This window comes from Solanum lycopersicum, chromosome 1, assembly GCF_036512215.1.
Source record: "Solanum lycopersicum chromosome 1, SLM_r2.1".
Taxonomy (NCBI): Eukaryota; Viridiplantae; Streptophyta; class Magnoliopsida; order Solanales; family Solanaceae; genus Solanum; species Solanum lycopersicum.
Window position 1 is genome coordinate 75692552 of NC_090800.1, and position 14048 is coordinate 75706599.

Here is a 14048-nt window from a genome sequence, read left to right on the forward strand (position 1 = left end):
TGAACCAACTAAAACAATGGTAAAGAGGAAATGTATACTAAAATAGATCCCATCAATTATCTTTAAGAAGATTTTTAGTTTTGTATTAGTTGCAAATGGACAAGTAGGCAAGCATGGCTAGGACAAAGAAGATGATTGATAAACATCAGAAATATAACACCCATGAACATTTGATAATCTTTTCATCTATAAAGGGTGATTTTTCTCACAAGTCAATAGACTGCACAAAAATTCCACTCTATAGCTTATATTTAAGAAAAGTAGGTTTGATCAGAAGATAAGTACATGACATTTCTTTCTAGACTAAGGAGATGATGTTGGAGCAAGCAGCACCCTCACAGAGGCCTTTCTTTTAACTTCAAAGAATGAGAATGAATCACAAAAAAAAAGCAAAGAAAGGTAATATACTTAAGATTCCAACCGAGACACCTTTTCTATTTCCTTCATAATCAGCTCCTTTTCTTCTTCAAATTGATCGTCTTCACCACCTGTGATAACGGAATAATTCAGAGAACTGATAAACATACTTATGCTAAATCTCAAGAGCAATTGTACCCTATACACTTATATGTATTACCTTTTCCAAGGTTGTTTAGCAATGCCAATAACCCTTCATGGTTCTTTGCCAATATAAGTTTTATTTCTCGAGGCTTGTTTGGATTTGCAACAAACACCTGCAAAAGAATTGTATAGGCATGAGGACTGCATATACCTTAAGTCTGTATGTGCAAACAGGACATAAAAGGGCGGCCAGCCAGGTGCATTAAGCTTTTGATATATGCGAGTTAAAGAGAAGGCCAGACCACAGACATATGGATGCTTCATTACTGAAAGGAGAGAGATATCGAACACTGCGGATATCTTATTATAGCATGAACATTAATGGAATCAAATTCAATGAGGATTGACACTGCCACAAAATCCTCGAGAATTTGCAACCTTTCCATTGGATTTCTGAACGAATAGCAAATTCTTGAATTTGACAGTCTTTCATTGCTGTTGACGTTTGATTGAGACAAGTAAGAAAGATCATATTTGAAGCACTCTTCTACACATGATGAAATATTGATGAGTCTGCTTATGTAACATGTAAGAGACAATAGAATTTCTGCATAACAGGTATGCCATAATCATGGCTAAAAGAAATACTATGAAAACATCAGAGGGAAAAAGGACTTTTGGGTGTAATTCAACTATTAATCATCCGATTCCATTTCGAGGTATTTAGAGATCTACACAACTATGAGCTACTACATAATCTGCTTAGATCTTTGGCTACAAGTGGCACATGCTACATGAGATATTACTATGCAGATTTTCTGTTGATTCCATATGCAGAAAAAGTTTCAGATTTTCAAGCTGGTAACTCCCACAGTTCCCAGAAAGTTAGCAAAATGATACCTTCCTCCCCTTTCCCCTCTTATCAGAAAGCAGGATATACAAAGGTAAGACAATATTATCACCTTGAAAATATGGAAAGCAGAGATTTGGATGTTTTTGCTCGAGTCCTGCATGTGTAGAAAAATAAAGTTATCATTTTATATTGAATGAGAAAAAGAGAAACAAAACTATAAATCTCCACCTAAGTCCAACTAAAGCAAGTATAATGCATGAGGAAGTCCTGAGATGCAATCTGAGACCACTCTTAATGCTCCAAAAAACTCATATAGTCCCCTGAATCTTTTTCAGATAAGTACAGAACTGAGAATGAACTATGGAGTCACCTAGTGTTCCTTCATTGAGTACTGTCAACTACATACTTCTGATGAAAAGAGTTTGAGCATCCTAACCTTCTAGATGTCTTTCTATATCAAATGGGAGATAATTCATAAATTAACACCATTCTCCACGTGTAACCCAATTTTTATTTTATATTTGATGACAAGGGAAACCCGCAACCCCAGCTCCTATGCAATAGTTCGCAAAGCACATAGGAAAGGTAACCCGCACTAGGAAAACCTAGTGCGACGAGCTCGACCCAAAAGGCAAACCCCTTGCTTTCGTTGGCAAGGGGTTTCGAATTCGACCTCCAACATGGAAGTCAAAACTCAAACCGTTGGCTACCCCGAAGGGTTGTATTTTGTGGTTCATAAACTAATACCACTTACATTTGAGAATGGACTTCTCAAAGGTTGTTGACACAGTCAGGGATCATCACACCCCAAAAGCTAGCTACAGAGGTGGGAGAGTCGAAGGCTATATAAGCCCCACATCAGCTACTCATAAAACCAACGTGGGACTCAAGTCATATACCTACTAAAAGGATCATAACAAACCACCACGCTCCGTATCTATAGTCCTTGACGGTTGTGCGCTAGACCATTTCTAGCCCCAGGACAACGTTGCAGTACCGGTGTTCCCATCCAAGGCACGACATGCACGCGAGGCGTTGGGTAGCTTTGATACCATTGGTATGACCCATGGAGAACCACACCCCAAAAGCTAGTTAAGGGACCTGAGTCCCACATTGGTTTAATGGAGAGCTAATGTGGGGCGTATGTAGCCTTGGGATCTCCCACCTCAATAGCTAGCTTTTATGGTGTGGTTCTTTCTGGATTGTATCAGTTGCTATGGCCATGTGAAGAATTTGAGCAGTCAATTCAAAACCTTAAGAGGCAAGGTGAAGGTATAGATCTTTACAAACCCCGTTAGTTGTCATTTTAGAGCGATGTGGCACACTATGTAATTAGGTCTTAGGCCTAACTCACACCCCAAAAGCTAGCTCAAAGGAAGGAGGATTGTCTAAGCCTTATAAAGAGTCTACCCATCTCATTAACCACCGATGTGGGACTTTTATCATTCTTTAGCACCCCATCTCACGCGCAGTGCTTAGTATTTGGTGCGAAGGCAATTTTGATTTGGGGGGCCCCAACACCGAGTGAGACAGGCCTTGCTCTGATACCATGTTAAATTAGGTCTTAGGCCTAACTCACACCCCAAAAGCTAGCTCAAAAGGAGGAGGATTGCCAAGCCTTATAAAGAGTCTACTCATCTCATTAACCACCAATGTGTGACTTTTGTCATTCTTTAATATAACTCAACTGTCTAACACTCACATACCAGTTATCCTCACCAATGAAACGTTACTATGATATAGCAAACAAGAGACAACATGGAATACCTTTAGTAGATTCATCATAACTTTCAAATGGCCGACTTCTGCTATATAACGCTTCATAATAAGGGAGTTGGGAGGCTCCAGTAGAAATTCTGAGAGAAGCTATACTTCATGAAACATTTATCAGCAGCGGAAGAGCCATAAGAACAATCAAAAGAAAGGACTATTAACAAGGGAACTAACCTTCAGAGATTGCCTTCTCGTCACGTAATTAGGAGAAGTTAAGAGTTTTTCATATTGCTCGAAGAACTGGAAGTAAAAGTCAATAGGTATCAAGAAAAAACTAACATAAGACTGATCAGTGGATAAATAATGGTGACAATTAAGATGTGACAAACCTCACTATAGTTATTAGTCAGGTATTGAGACACAGCAGATTCATGTTTGGTGAGTAAATCCTACAGAATTTCAAGATATGTTAAAAGCAGCATTCACAGAGAACTGTGCATAGCAAGAACAATCTTGAACTTCAAAAAATATGACCTTAAAGGTAGAAAATGCATCAGAAGCAACATCAAAGTTTGGCAACTCCACGAACTTGAAGAACAATCCAAAGCTGGGAGACTCCAAGATGTATCTAAATAAGGTACATGAAACTCATAAGAAAAAAATAATCGGGGACGGGCTTGGGGTGTAAAATACCAGACTCCAAGAGGTTGAGTAAATTTTGAGAATCTGGACCTAAAAGGTGAATCTGTTCCAAGAAATAAAGTAACAATGAAAGACCTTGGCTAAACAATGCCAAAAATGAAAGAAGTTTCAAAAATCTAAAGAATCTGAAAGTGACAAAGAAGTTCCAAACACAATCAGGGTTAGGGAAGTGTGAATATCTTACTTTGCAAGGCTTGGCAATTTTATGCATTCCCTAAGCATACCTCCGCAATGCATAGCAATTTCCTTGTTGTCATAGCTGCTCGTGAAATCAGAATGTCTTAGTATCATGAACGTTAATACTATTCAGTGACAACATTTCACAAAAAACTGTAGCTTATGTTTATTATATAAATTAGAAGGTTATCAAAAGTTACCTAACAAATAGAAGTTAAAAGGTTACTGAGAGCAGAACAGGAGGAACAGAGATGCTAGAGAGAGTTCTTTTTCAAGAACAGATCATAGGGTGTTCACGTGTAAGCCAAATAAGGAACTTCTGACAGTGGAAGAATGTTATCCAAATCTGACTTGCCTGGATTCTATACATGCCAGTTGTTCAGGAATATTTTCAGTCCATATTTGGTCATTATAGTTTGAGATCTTAAGTATACTTTCCTTACCTTTCAATAGAACCCAACTCTTAAAGGATAAGGGGTTGATAATTCTTTTAATGAATCCTATTAGTCATCTTCTTTGAAGAACTTCTAGTACCATGGCATTTTATTTTTGCTTACAGGTGTTTAATCTGAATTAATAATTTTCTTGTTCTTCACACAAACTCCCTAGTTTAGCTGCTAAGAAAGCTAAAGATGCCACCAGAACACATCAAAGGGAGATTTCATAAAACAAATAAGAAAACCGAAACAAAAGGAAGGAAGAAATGTTATTGCTAGAGGAAAAGAACCTCTAATATCAGATGTCATATCTATTGTCAAAACAGGATAGATATGGTAAGGGCTTGTTGTAAAGGGTTCAGAATATAAGGGCCGGAGGACCAGCAGCTTAGTGTTGATATATCAGATATGACAATTACAACTTTTAAATTTCAAAATCTAAATTGCCATAAAAATGAGATGTAACAAACTAATTGAAAGGAAATGAATAAAGAGATATTAAATGGAATGACCTTTTTATCCCACTGAAAGAAAATAAATTATTTTCTGGTATGCTAATTCAGAAGTAGGAGCGTGGAAAAACCAATTTTAAGAGAGAATTCTTCACTCTAAGAATATATATAACATGTGGAGCCGACAAAGCATTATATGTTTGAAATGACTTTCTCCATCTGCATATGGAAAGACAATTACTTCCCCTAATCCTATATAACTACATAATTCAATCAGTCAGGAAGGACTAACATTACTATCATCTGTTGAAGGAAAGAGTGGTGCTATGTTTCTACAGGTCTCCAGCACTTCCACCACCACCAGCCAGCGGGTTACAAAAATGGAAACACATACTACGAAGTCATCTTTACAGCTAGAGGACTTGTTTTAAAAATAATTTCAATCATCTTAAAATCATGGTGGTTCTACCCTCTTCAGATGTGCATGCACAAAAAATTAGATTTGCTTACCAAACAACTAGGAAGTCCAGCAATTCCAAATGATTTTCCATGTATTGCACGCAACAATATGTGGAGTCAACTTTTTGCTTCAACATAATAGACCAACAATGGACCAAATTTTTTCTAGCCTAAGCAAAAAACGTAATAATTAGTCATGGAATCTCAAACTAAATTCAGTGCATTAAGTCTGATGATAAGATTGAATTTCTTTTCAGATAAAATAGAAAAACATACTTCCCATCCCAATATAAGTAATTTGTGAATGAAGAGCGCAATAACATCTTCATTACAAACTTCAAGTGTCAGTTGTGCAACTTGATCTGGATTTGGCTCAACTTCTCCATCTCCAGCGAGCATAACTTTCATTGCCACAATATTTTTCTCAACTTCTTCCATAGCCTGTAAGAAAGGGATATTTGAAAAAAACACAGTCATCCTTTGGAACAGATTCTAGTGGACAAAAGAACAAGTAAGCAAGGAAAGATAGTTACCCTGTTAAGCCTTATTCTTAGTTTCTGTAAAGATATGGCATATGGGTCTAACTCAACCCCAAAAACTAGCTCATGAGTGGAGGTTTGTCCAAGTCCATATAAGGAACCAATTTCTCATCCCTCTACCGATGTGGGACTTCTTAACACTCCCCACATGCCCAGACCTCAAATGGAGAGAGTAAACACTTATAAATGGGGCCTCAACATTGGTGAACAACAAATTGGAATGAGTCTGGCTCAAATACCATGTAAAGATATGACACCTGGACTTAACTCAACCCCAAAAGTTAGCTCATGAGGGGAGACTAGTCCAAGTCCATATAAGGAGACCAATTTCCCACCCTTTACCCATTCGGACTTCTTAGTAGGTTCAAATGTTTAGGGACAGGAATGATTTTTTCAAAAAAAGAATACAAAAAGAAACAAACAGATATAAAAGCATTGGTTAATGCATTCCTCTCTAGTCTTGACTCTGGGGATAATTTTTTTCACTGTCTTTTTTAGAGAACCGCCTAAAGTTTAAACTAAAAAGAACTAACAAGGTAAAATTATTTTTCATTATCTCAGTTACTGTACTTGCTCTCTTAACCAACTTATTCATATAAGGTTGTCCAAATTTTTGCTTTTAATTCTATTTTATGATGAAAGATAGTAATGTTTAGCGGTGCATTTAACTTTACTTAACACTGTCTAGTAATCTACATTGAATCCTCCGGTTCCTCCACTCTCCATTAGTCCATATCACAGTTTGCAACTATCCAAGTCATTTGTTTAACTAAGCTGAGCCTTGGTTAAACAAGTGGAGAGCATCTTATTAAGATTTCATAATAGAAATTCTTACAATCCAACCACAACAGTTACCAAAAGCATTTCCTTCTTAGCACCCAAATCCATAACAAAATAGCAATTTCAGTTCAGTCCCAAAACCATCGATCAATTGTAATGCTCATTTCCTTCTGAAGCAATTAGAAATTTAAACCAGCATTAATTAGTTCTCCACTCAATCATTTCTACTTATTTCGCACCTTCGAATTATGATCACTAAACTACATAACCACACGCCCACAAGGAGAAAAGTAGAACTCCCCATCCCCGTTATTCAGAAATGAATTAAAGATCAAACCATAGGCTCATCTCCATTTTCTTTTTTCTTTGTCTCGATTCTTCAGCAGGTTGGTGGTGCTTATATACAGCTGATCAATCTTACTAATGCTCATTTCCTTCTAATCAGTTAGAAATTTAAAACACATATTAACTAGTTCTCCACTCAATCACTTCTACTTATTTCACACCTATGATCACTAAACTACATCACCACACTCACAAGAAGAATAGTAGAACTCCCATTCCCTGCTATTTAGAAATGAATAAAAGATTAACCCATAGGCTCTTTGTATTTGTCTTGATTCTTATACAGCTGATCAATGTTACTATTAATCAATTTGATACCCTTTTTGTTTGTTTTTTTGACAAATTCAATAAAGCTTGTATCTTTTCCCCAAAAGAATAATAACCCACAAGAACAAGTTCCCTAAACAATATGCCAAATCAGGTAAAACAAGAAAAAAAATACAGTTGGTAGGTTTTCTTTCATAGAAAAAAAAAAAACAAACCCAGAAAGCTCGGCTCCGCAACGAATATGAAAAATCATAAAATAGAGGTAAAAAATCAAATGGGTCGAAGAAAAAAACCTTCTCGAGGGCTTTAACTTCAGCAACAGTTATGGAATCAAGGGCATTAAAACTATCTTTGACAGTTCTAGCGAGTTCTGATGGAGTTTTAGGCCTTGAAGCCTTGAAGAAAGAGAAAGACATTGTCAACCAATTTCGATCAAACAACAATGCCCACTTTGGATTTGATCAAAAACCACAACCAAAACCAAAACCCTCTCTCTCTTTCACTCTTGAAAGTAAAACTTCACAAATTGGTTATGTTGTTTAAACAATGATTAATAATGGAAAGATTTGTAATGTGGTGATTAATAATGAGGGTATGAAAAGGGGAAATTTCAAAAATTATATATTTTTAGTCTAAAACACACTACTATATTCTAATATTTATTATTATATACAAAAGCTTTTCACATAATTTTTTATAAACTTGAGATATAATAATATATACTTAATATAAAATGTTTATAAATTAGGAAAATTTAGCTAACTAATCAAAAAATTCAACTTATTTAGTGATAATATCCATACTTTAATAATATTAGTAAATATGTCAATGTCATTATTTTGAAAATAAATAATTATTATGATATTATTAATATTTTCTCTCTCATTATTATTTACAGGCTTTCTTTCTCTCTCATAGATTACACATTTTCCTATATTTATGTAATTGGATAAATATTAATGTCATTTTAATTTTTTTCTTTCTTTTCTTAAGTTTATCAATTTCTCTTTCTTACTTTCTTCCAAATCAAATTTCCAGATTTTTCTATCTTTTCTTATTCTTCTTTTAATTTTTCTCTCTAACATTCTTCCAAATCAATTCCACAGATTTTCTATCAATATATTAATATTTTCTACTATTCTCATTTAATTTCGTTGCAAGATTTAATTTGAAGATTAACAATGATTTGGGTATTATGTTTTTCAGATTCTTTATTTATTTATTTACTGATTTTAGTGTTTTTTTTTAATTTTGTTGTTGTCCTTAAAATATTTTTTAGGTTTTGAGACTACATAATTTTCTTTTAAATTGACGTTTTCAAGAGAGTTACTAGAGTTATTAGACAAAATAATCAAAGTTCTTCCGATATATGACGGAGAAAAATGCCTGAATCGTGCAAAATCCCACACAAATTCATAACCATGAAGTTGAAGAAGACCAATTTGTTGTAGAAGAGGTTTTTTTTTTACATGTTCTGTGTAAAAGAAATGTAACTGATGAGAAAATTAAGGATCTTACTTTTTTTTTGAAATATTTTCTCCCTTGATTTTCTCCCTTTTGTTATTAAATAATTATATTTTTTAATTAAAAACAAATAAGATACATAACAAACGATATTATTACTAAATATTGAAAGTGTTGCTAAAATATTGACGAAAAATTTCGTTATTTTTTGACAAGTCGTTGGAATTTGGCCATAATTCGACAAGTCCACCACCAAAAAAATCCGAAATTTCCCTTTCTTTTTGCTTCTTCTTCCAGTAAATCAGCGACCATCCAAGGCAACCTCCATCTTTTCCCTTCGTATTTCCATTTTTCGGGCAGTAGCTCCGGTGAAGACTCAAAAGCTCTGATGAAAGAAGAAGAAAATCACCATTTCTTTTTTCCTTTTTCCTCTTCGATCTGTTGTTTGATTTTTGCAGGTAATCCAAGCATGCTTAAGGCTCATCACAACAACCAGCAAACCAACAGCCAACAAACGAGTCCGAATTCCGACTCCATCGAACCAGCACAAGAAAAAATGAAATCCTATTAGCAACAAGATTGGAACTTCATAAATCGAAGCTCCAATAATCTTTTCACCTTCATCAATGTTGTAGGTAATTGCTTTATTTCAAGTAATTCACTTAACTTTGAGTATTATCTTTTCATCATTTATCTAATTGTTTGTTTTGACAATGTGATGTTTACTTTGCTGAGAATTAGCTCCGGTGAACTTTATTTTGCTCTAGCTATAGATGCTTGTTTATTTATGCTCTTGTCATTATGGTTTTATAAATATTGATTGGGTTAGTGATTTACTTCTTTATTTAGAGTAATTTTGTTATATGATATGGATAAACTATGTTACTATTCTATTTTTATTTTTTCATTTTCAATGACTTTATAGTTGACCTTCTTATTTTTATTGTAGCTGCTCAATTTTGTTCATATATGATTAATGGTTGCTAATTTATTGTTTGCATTTTAAGTAGTTCTTATAAGCTTTGTCATTTTGTTGGTTAATATTGTTATTTTAGTTGGTTATCTTTTGGGATATTACATATTTTCCATTGTCGTCTATTTTGTTAGTCTTATATGATAGTGTTGAAGTTATTTTTATTTATTATTGATTTGTGATTTATTCTCTTAGGTAGCTCCTGTTAGAAAAATCCCAGATTTTAGTGGGTCTTGCTCTTGATATTAAATTTGATTGTGTGCACTTTAGTATTATTATCTGTTAGAATTTTCTAGGGAGTAATGTTATTGTACTTAGCTTATTGTTTTGTTTTTAGTTAGTGCATATTATTTTATAATGTTGTTTGGGAGTTACATGAATTATATAGATTGAAGTGACCAATGAAAAATAATCTCTACATTCACATTGTAAAAGATGAATAGTTTAAGTTTATATATTGAGTTAAAAAATTGGTCGACGAAGAAATTACTGTCGATTTTCAAGCCCTTCCATGTTAATAAGATAAACTTTTTATTTTTAAATTATTATTTAATTTATTTATTTTTATCATATATATTTGGTGCTAACACTTTTATTAAGTGTCTTTACATGTACCAGGAGATGCTTTCCATTGGAGTTATTCGAACAAAGTTTGAATTATATTATTTATGCATTACTTTGTATATATTAACGTTAAGCAAATCTTAGACCGTGTCTTATATTACTATTTTATTTTATTATTTGTGTATGTTGTGTGTTATTATACCTGTATATTGTTTTTATCTCCTCAATTTGAAAAAAAAAAAGTTCAGTCGGGATCCACAATTGTGGCTTTTGAAGGGTGTTTAACACTTTTCCTTCGAAATGATATGACTATTATCTAGAATCTAATGATTTCGTAGATCACTTTAATTGGTTTTCTCGTTTTCCCTAAAATTAGGTGGCGACTCCTTTTATAATTTGTATTTTCTTAGAATTCTTTTAAAATTGAATTAATTGATTATTTTTCGAGTCATCGTGACGTTTTGCCCTATTTGAATAGAGTAGGAATGTGAATAGTAATCGACATGAGTTGTGATACATTGGATTATTTCACTCATAAACAAAGTTCTCGAGTTCGAATTTTGAGTATGGAGAATCATAAGTTTTCTCCACACTCAAATGAGTACTGCAATCCACAACTCGAATTTAGTTGGGACTCCAATGTGGGTTTCAAAATAAAGCTCTGATACCACTCGACAAAAAAATATTTATTTAAAAATTTATTCAATCAAATATTATTTTTGTTTTATTTTACAGAAAAGGGCCTAAAATACCCTTGAAGTATTGAAAATGGTACAAAATTACCCTCCATCCACCTATTGGCTCCAAAATGTCCTTCTCATCTACCTATTGACTCCAAAATACCCTTGTTATCTACCTTTGAGTTCAAAATTGACCACTTATTTAATTATTTTAAAATTAAACTCTTTAAATATTTTTTAAAATATTTGACGTTCAAGTATTGGTTATAATTTAATTTATTAATATAATTTATAAATCAACCCATTATCCACTCATTACTAACTAAACGTCACCCAATTAATAATCTAATTATAATATCAAAATCGCCTTAAACACTATTAAAACACGAAGAAAATTATAGATTCTTAAAAATGATATCCAAAATTATTCAAGTCCAAGTTGAAACCCCAATAAAATTTAGGTTGAGACGCTTATTTAGGACGACACTTTCAAAAGGATTCTCTTTCAAGATTGAATTAGAAATTCATTATTAAAGGTAAAGAAGTATATATCCGAATTAATTCGTGCACCTTTTTTAAATATAATTTTATAAATATTTATGATTTGTTTTAAAACCTCTAATATATTATTTTGAAAAAATTTTACTATGAAGTAACATCAAATAATTGAGACGTAAGGATAGTTAAGATGAACATAGTTAGACTTTTAAATTTATCGATAATTTTTATTTAGAAACTTGAATGTATGATAGTTTACTTCTGTTGATATTTTCACCTCAAATTTTAAAAACACTCAATTGGTAATAACTTTTCTGTTGTTGCATTAATAATGTGACGGATTTTTTAATTTGGAGGAGTTTAATTAGTAATGGGTGGTTAGTGGATTTATTTATAAATTATACAAATAAGTTAAATTATAACAAATAGTTTAGCGCCACGTATTTTAAAAAAATATTTAAATGGTTTAAATTTAAAACCGTTAAATAAGTGATCAATTTTGAACTAAAAGGTGGATGACAAGGGTATTTTGGAGTCAATAGGTGGGTAAGAAGGGTATTTTGGAGCCAATAGGTGGATGGAGTATAATTTTATACCATTTTCAATACTTTGAAGATATTTAGGCCCCTTCTGTTTATTTCAAAAGTAGCTATCTTTATGAATTAATAATATGAAATTAATACAAATTGTTTAATAAGGTATCATTAGTAGTAAGTTTTTTTTGCACTTATTAGATAAAGTGTAATTAGTGTATGATTTATTTTAGAGATAATTATTTATCTAAGCTAATATTTACTACTTAATTATGTTATATGACTATAGCTTAAATTAATTATATGAAATGATTATTGTTTAGAAAACGATTATAGTGAATTCCACGTTTATTTGTATAGATTGTGAAAATCTTCATTCATTATATACAAATTTGCACACAACCTCTTTTATTCACTCCCAAATAATTATCTTCTTGATTCTCTTAACAATAATAAACCCCTCAATCTCCATAAATCTTTCAACCAAATCAAATTTAAAATTCAAAAAGTCAAAATTAATCCTCATTCAAATTTCAAGTATTATGTCTATTTTTACAGGCTTTCATCTGCTTTTAATCTTTTTCTAATTTGTATATTATTTCATTAATCTCAATTTTTTTCGCAATTCTTCAACTAAAATCTCCAATCGATCAGAATATTAACCACAACTGTTATAATCATGGAGAAACAATCTCTATCAAAGAGAATTATTAGAGGTATATATTTGCATGCAATTGAATCGATTAGAAATTATTCTTTTATTTGGATATAACTCAAGACTGTGAAGCAATGATATGTTTTATTGCTACATCTGAAACTATTGAATCAGACATGGTAAATAAGGAGATTAGATCTTAAACCTTATTTATTTCAATTAAAATTTAGAGGTCTGCATCTAAATACAAATCTAAATATTAACTTTTGCATTAAGATCTAGATGTTTTGACATGAATACACATCTGAATATTAAGATGTGGTCTCTAAATCTGAACACTAAATAATTAATATTGTTTGTTTTCAATATTTGGATATGCATGTGAAATTAAACATTATATTAAATTAAATATATAAAATTTCATTTCAACAAAATATATCATTTTTTATTAAAACAAAAATTTTAACTTTTAATAAACATGGTTTGGAGTACAATTTGGAGATTTCCCATACATTTTATGGGAAATCTGAATTTACTTGTAACATTAGAAAAGAAACTAGGTTGTCTTTTGTTCAAACTCATCAATTTGTTCTTGAAGGAAATTTGAGAGAATGGGTAGATGAGAATATAAGAGATTTGGGAGAATGGGTCGGGTTATTTTAAATAGGGTCTGATTATTGGGTTTAAAAAAATCTTGTTTTTTAAAAAAAAAAATCGGGTCAATCCATGAATGGGGGTAAATTTGGTGAAATTAGTAACGGGAGGGGTAAATTTAACTTCATTTTAACAGCGAGGGTAAATTTAAACAATAAATCAAAATTGGGGGTAATTTTGACCCTTTTTCCTATAAATAATGTAAAAAGTACTATGAATCGCAATAATTTTTTATTTAAAGTATTTCAAAAACATATCAAAATTTCAATTGATTTCAAATTACATTTGTACCACAGACAAAAAATTATCGTTATATCTATTACAAGAGACTTAAGAGATAAGTGTAGGATTTTCATAATATAAAAAATCTAAGTATTTGATTTTAAAATATAAAAAGTTTAAGCAAAATGAAATTAGTTATAAAAATGTATAGTGTAATTAATCATAACTATTGAATGTCAAAAGGGGAAAAAAGAAGACTCAATTGACAATAATTGAGCATGTTTAGAAGCTACTATACAATTTAATTTTATTGTATTTTATAAACATGGATAATATATGAATAATTAATATGCATCAAGTTAGTGACAATCCAATCAATAATTGTTCGGGGTAGACTAAAAATACTACTATTACAATATTTCATAGCAGATAATAGGCTTGTAAATCGTGTAAAAAGAATTTTTACTTTATCTGCTTATACTATTTTTAATAAAAATCATGTTGGAATTTCAAAATATTTACAAAAATTATCTTTCTCCATTTTAGCCAGCTCTTTAGCTAATGTGTTTGTCTCAAAATA

General features: G+C 31.9%; 1 protein-coding gene and 1 long non-coding RNA gene across 2 annotated transcripts; one reads left to right on the forward strand and one right to left on the reverse strand.

Moving 5' to 3' along the window:
• Positions 1–169: 169 nt before the first annotated feature.
• LOC101264973 (uncharacterized) lies at positions 170–7866 on the reverse strand. The gene is made up of 11 exons (XM_004229419.5): positions 7519–7866; positions 5571–5735; positions 5346–5464; positions 3954–4028; positions 3602–3695; positions 3457–3516; positions 3302–3367; positions 3122–3220; positions 1464–1508; positions 578–674; positions 170–488 (listed from the first exon to the last, which is right to left on the reverse strand). The coding sequence occupies exons 1-11, from the start codon at positions 7639–7641 to the stop codon at positions 409–411; spliced, it is 1023 nt and encodes a 340-aa protein (XP_004229467.1). The 5' UTR covers positions 7642–7866; the 3' UTR covers positions 170–408.
• LOC112941494 (uncharacterized) lies at positions 7858–10527 on the forward strand. Its single transcript, XR_003246754.2, has 2 exons — positions 7858–9324; positions 10281–10527. It is a non-coding gene; the product is annotated as an uncharacterized lncRNA (long non-coding RNA).
• The last annotated feature ends 3521 nt before the right edge of the window (positions 10528–14048 follow it).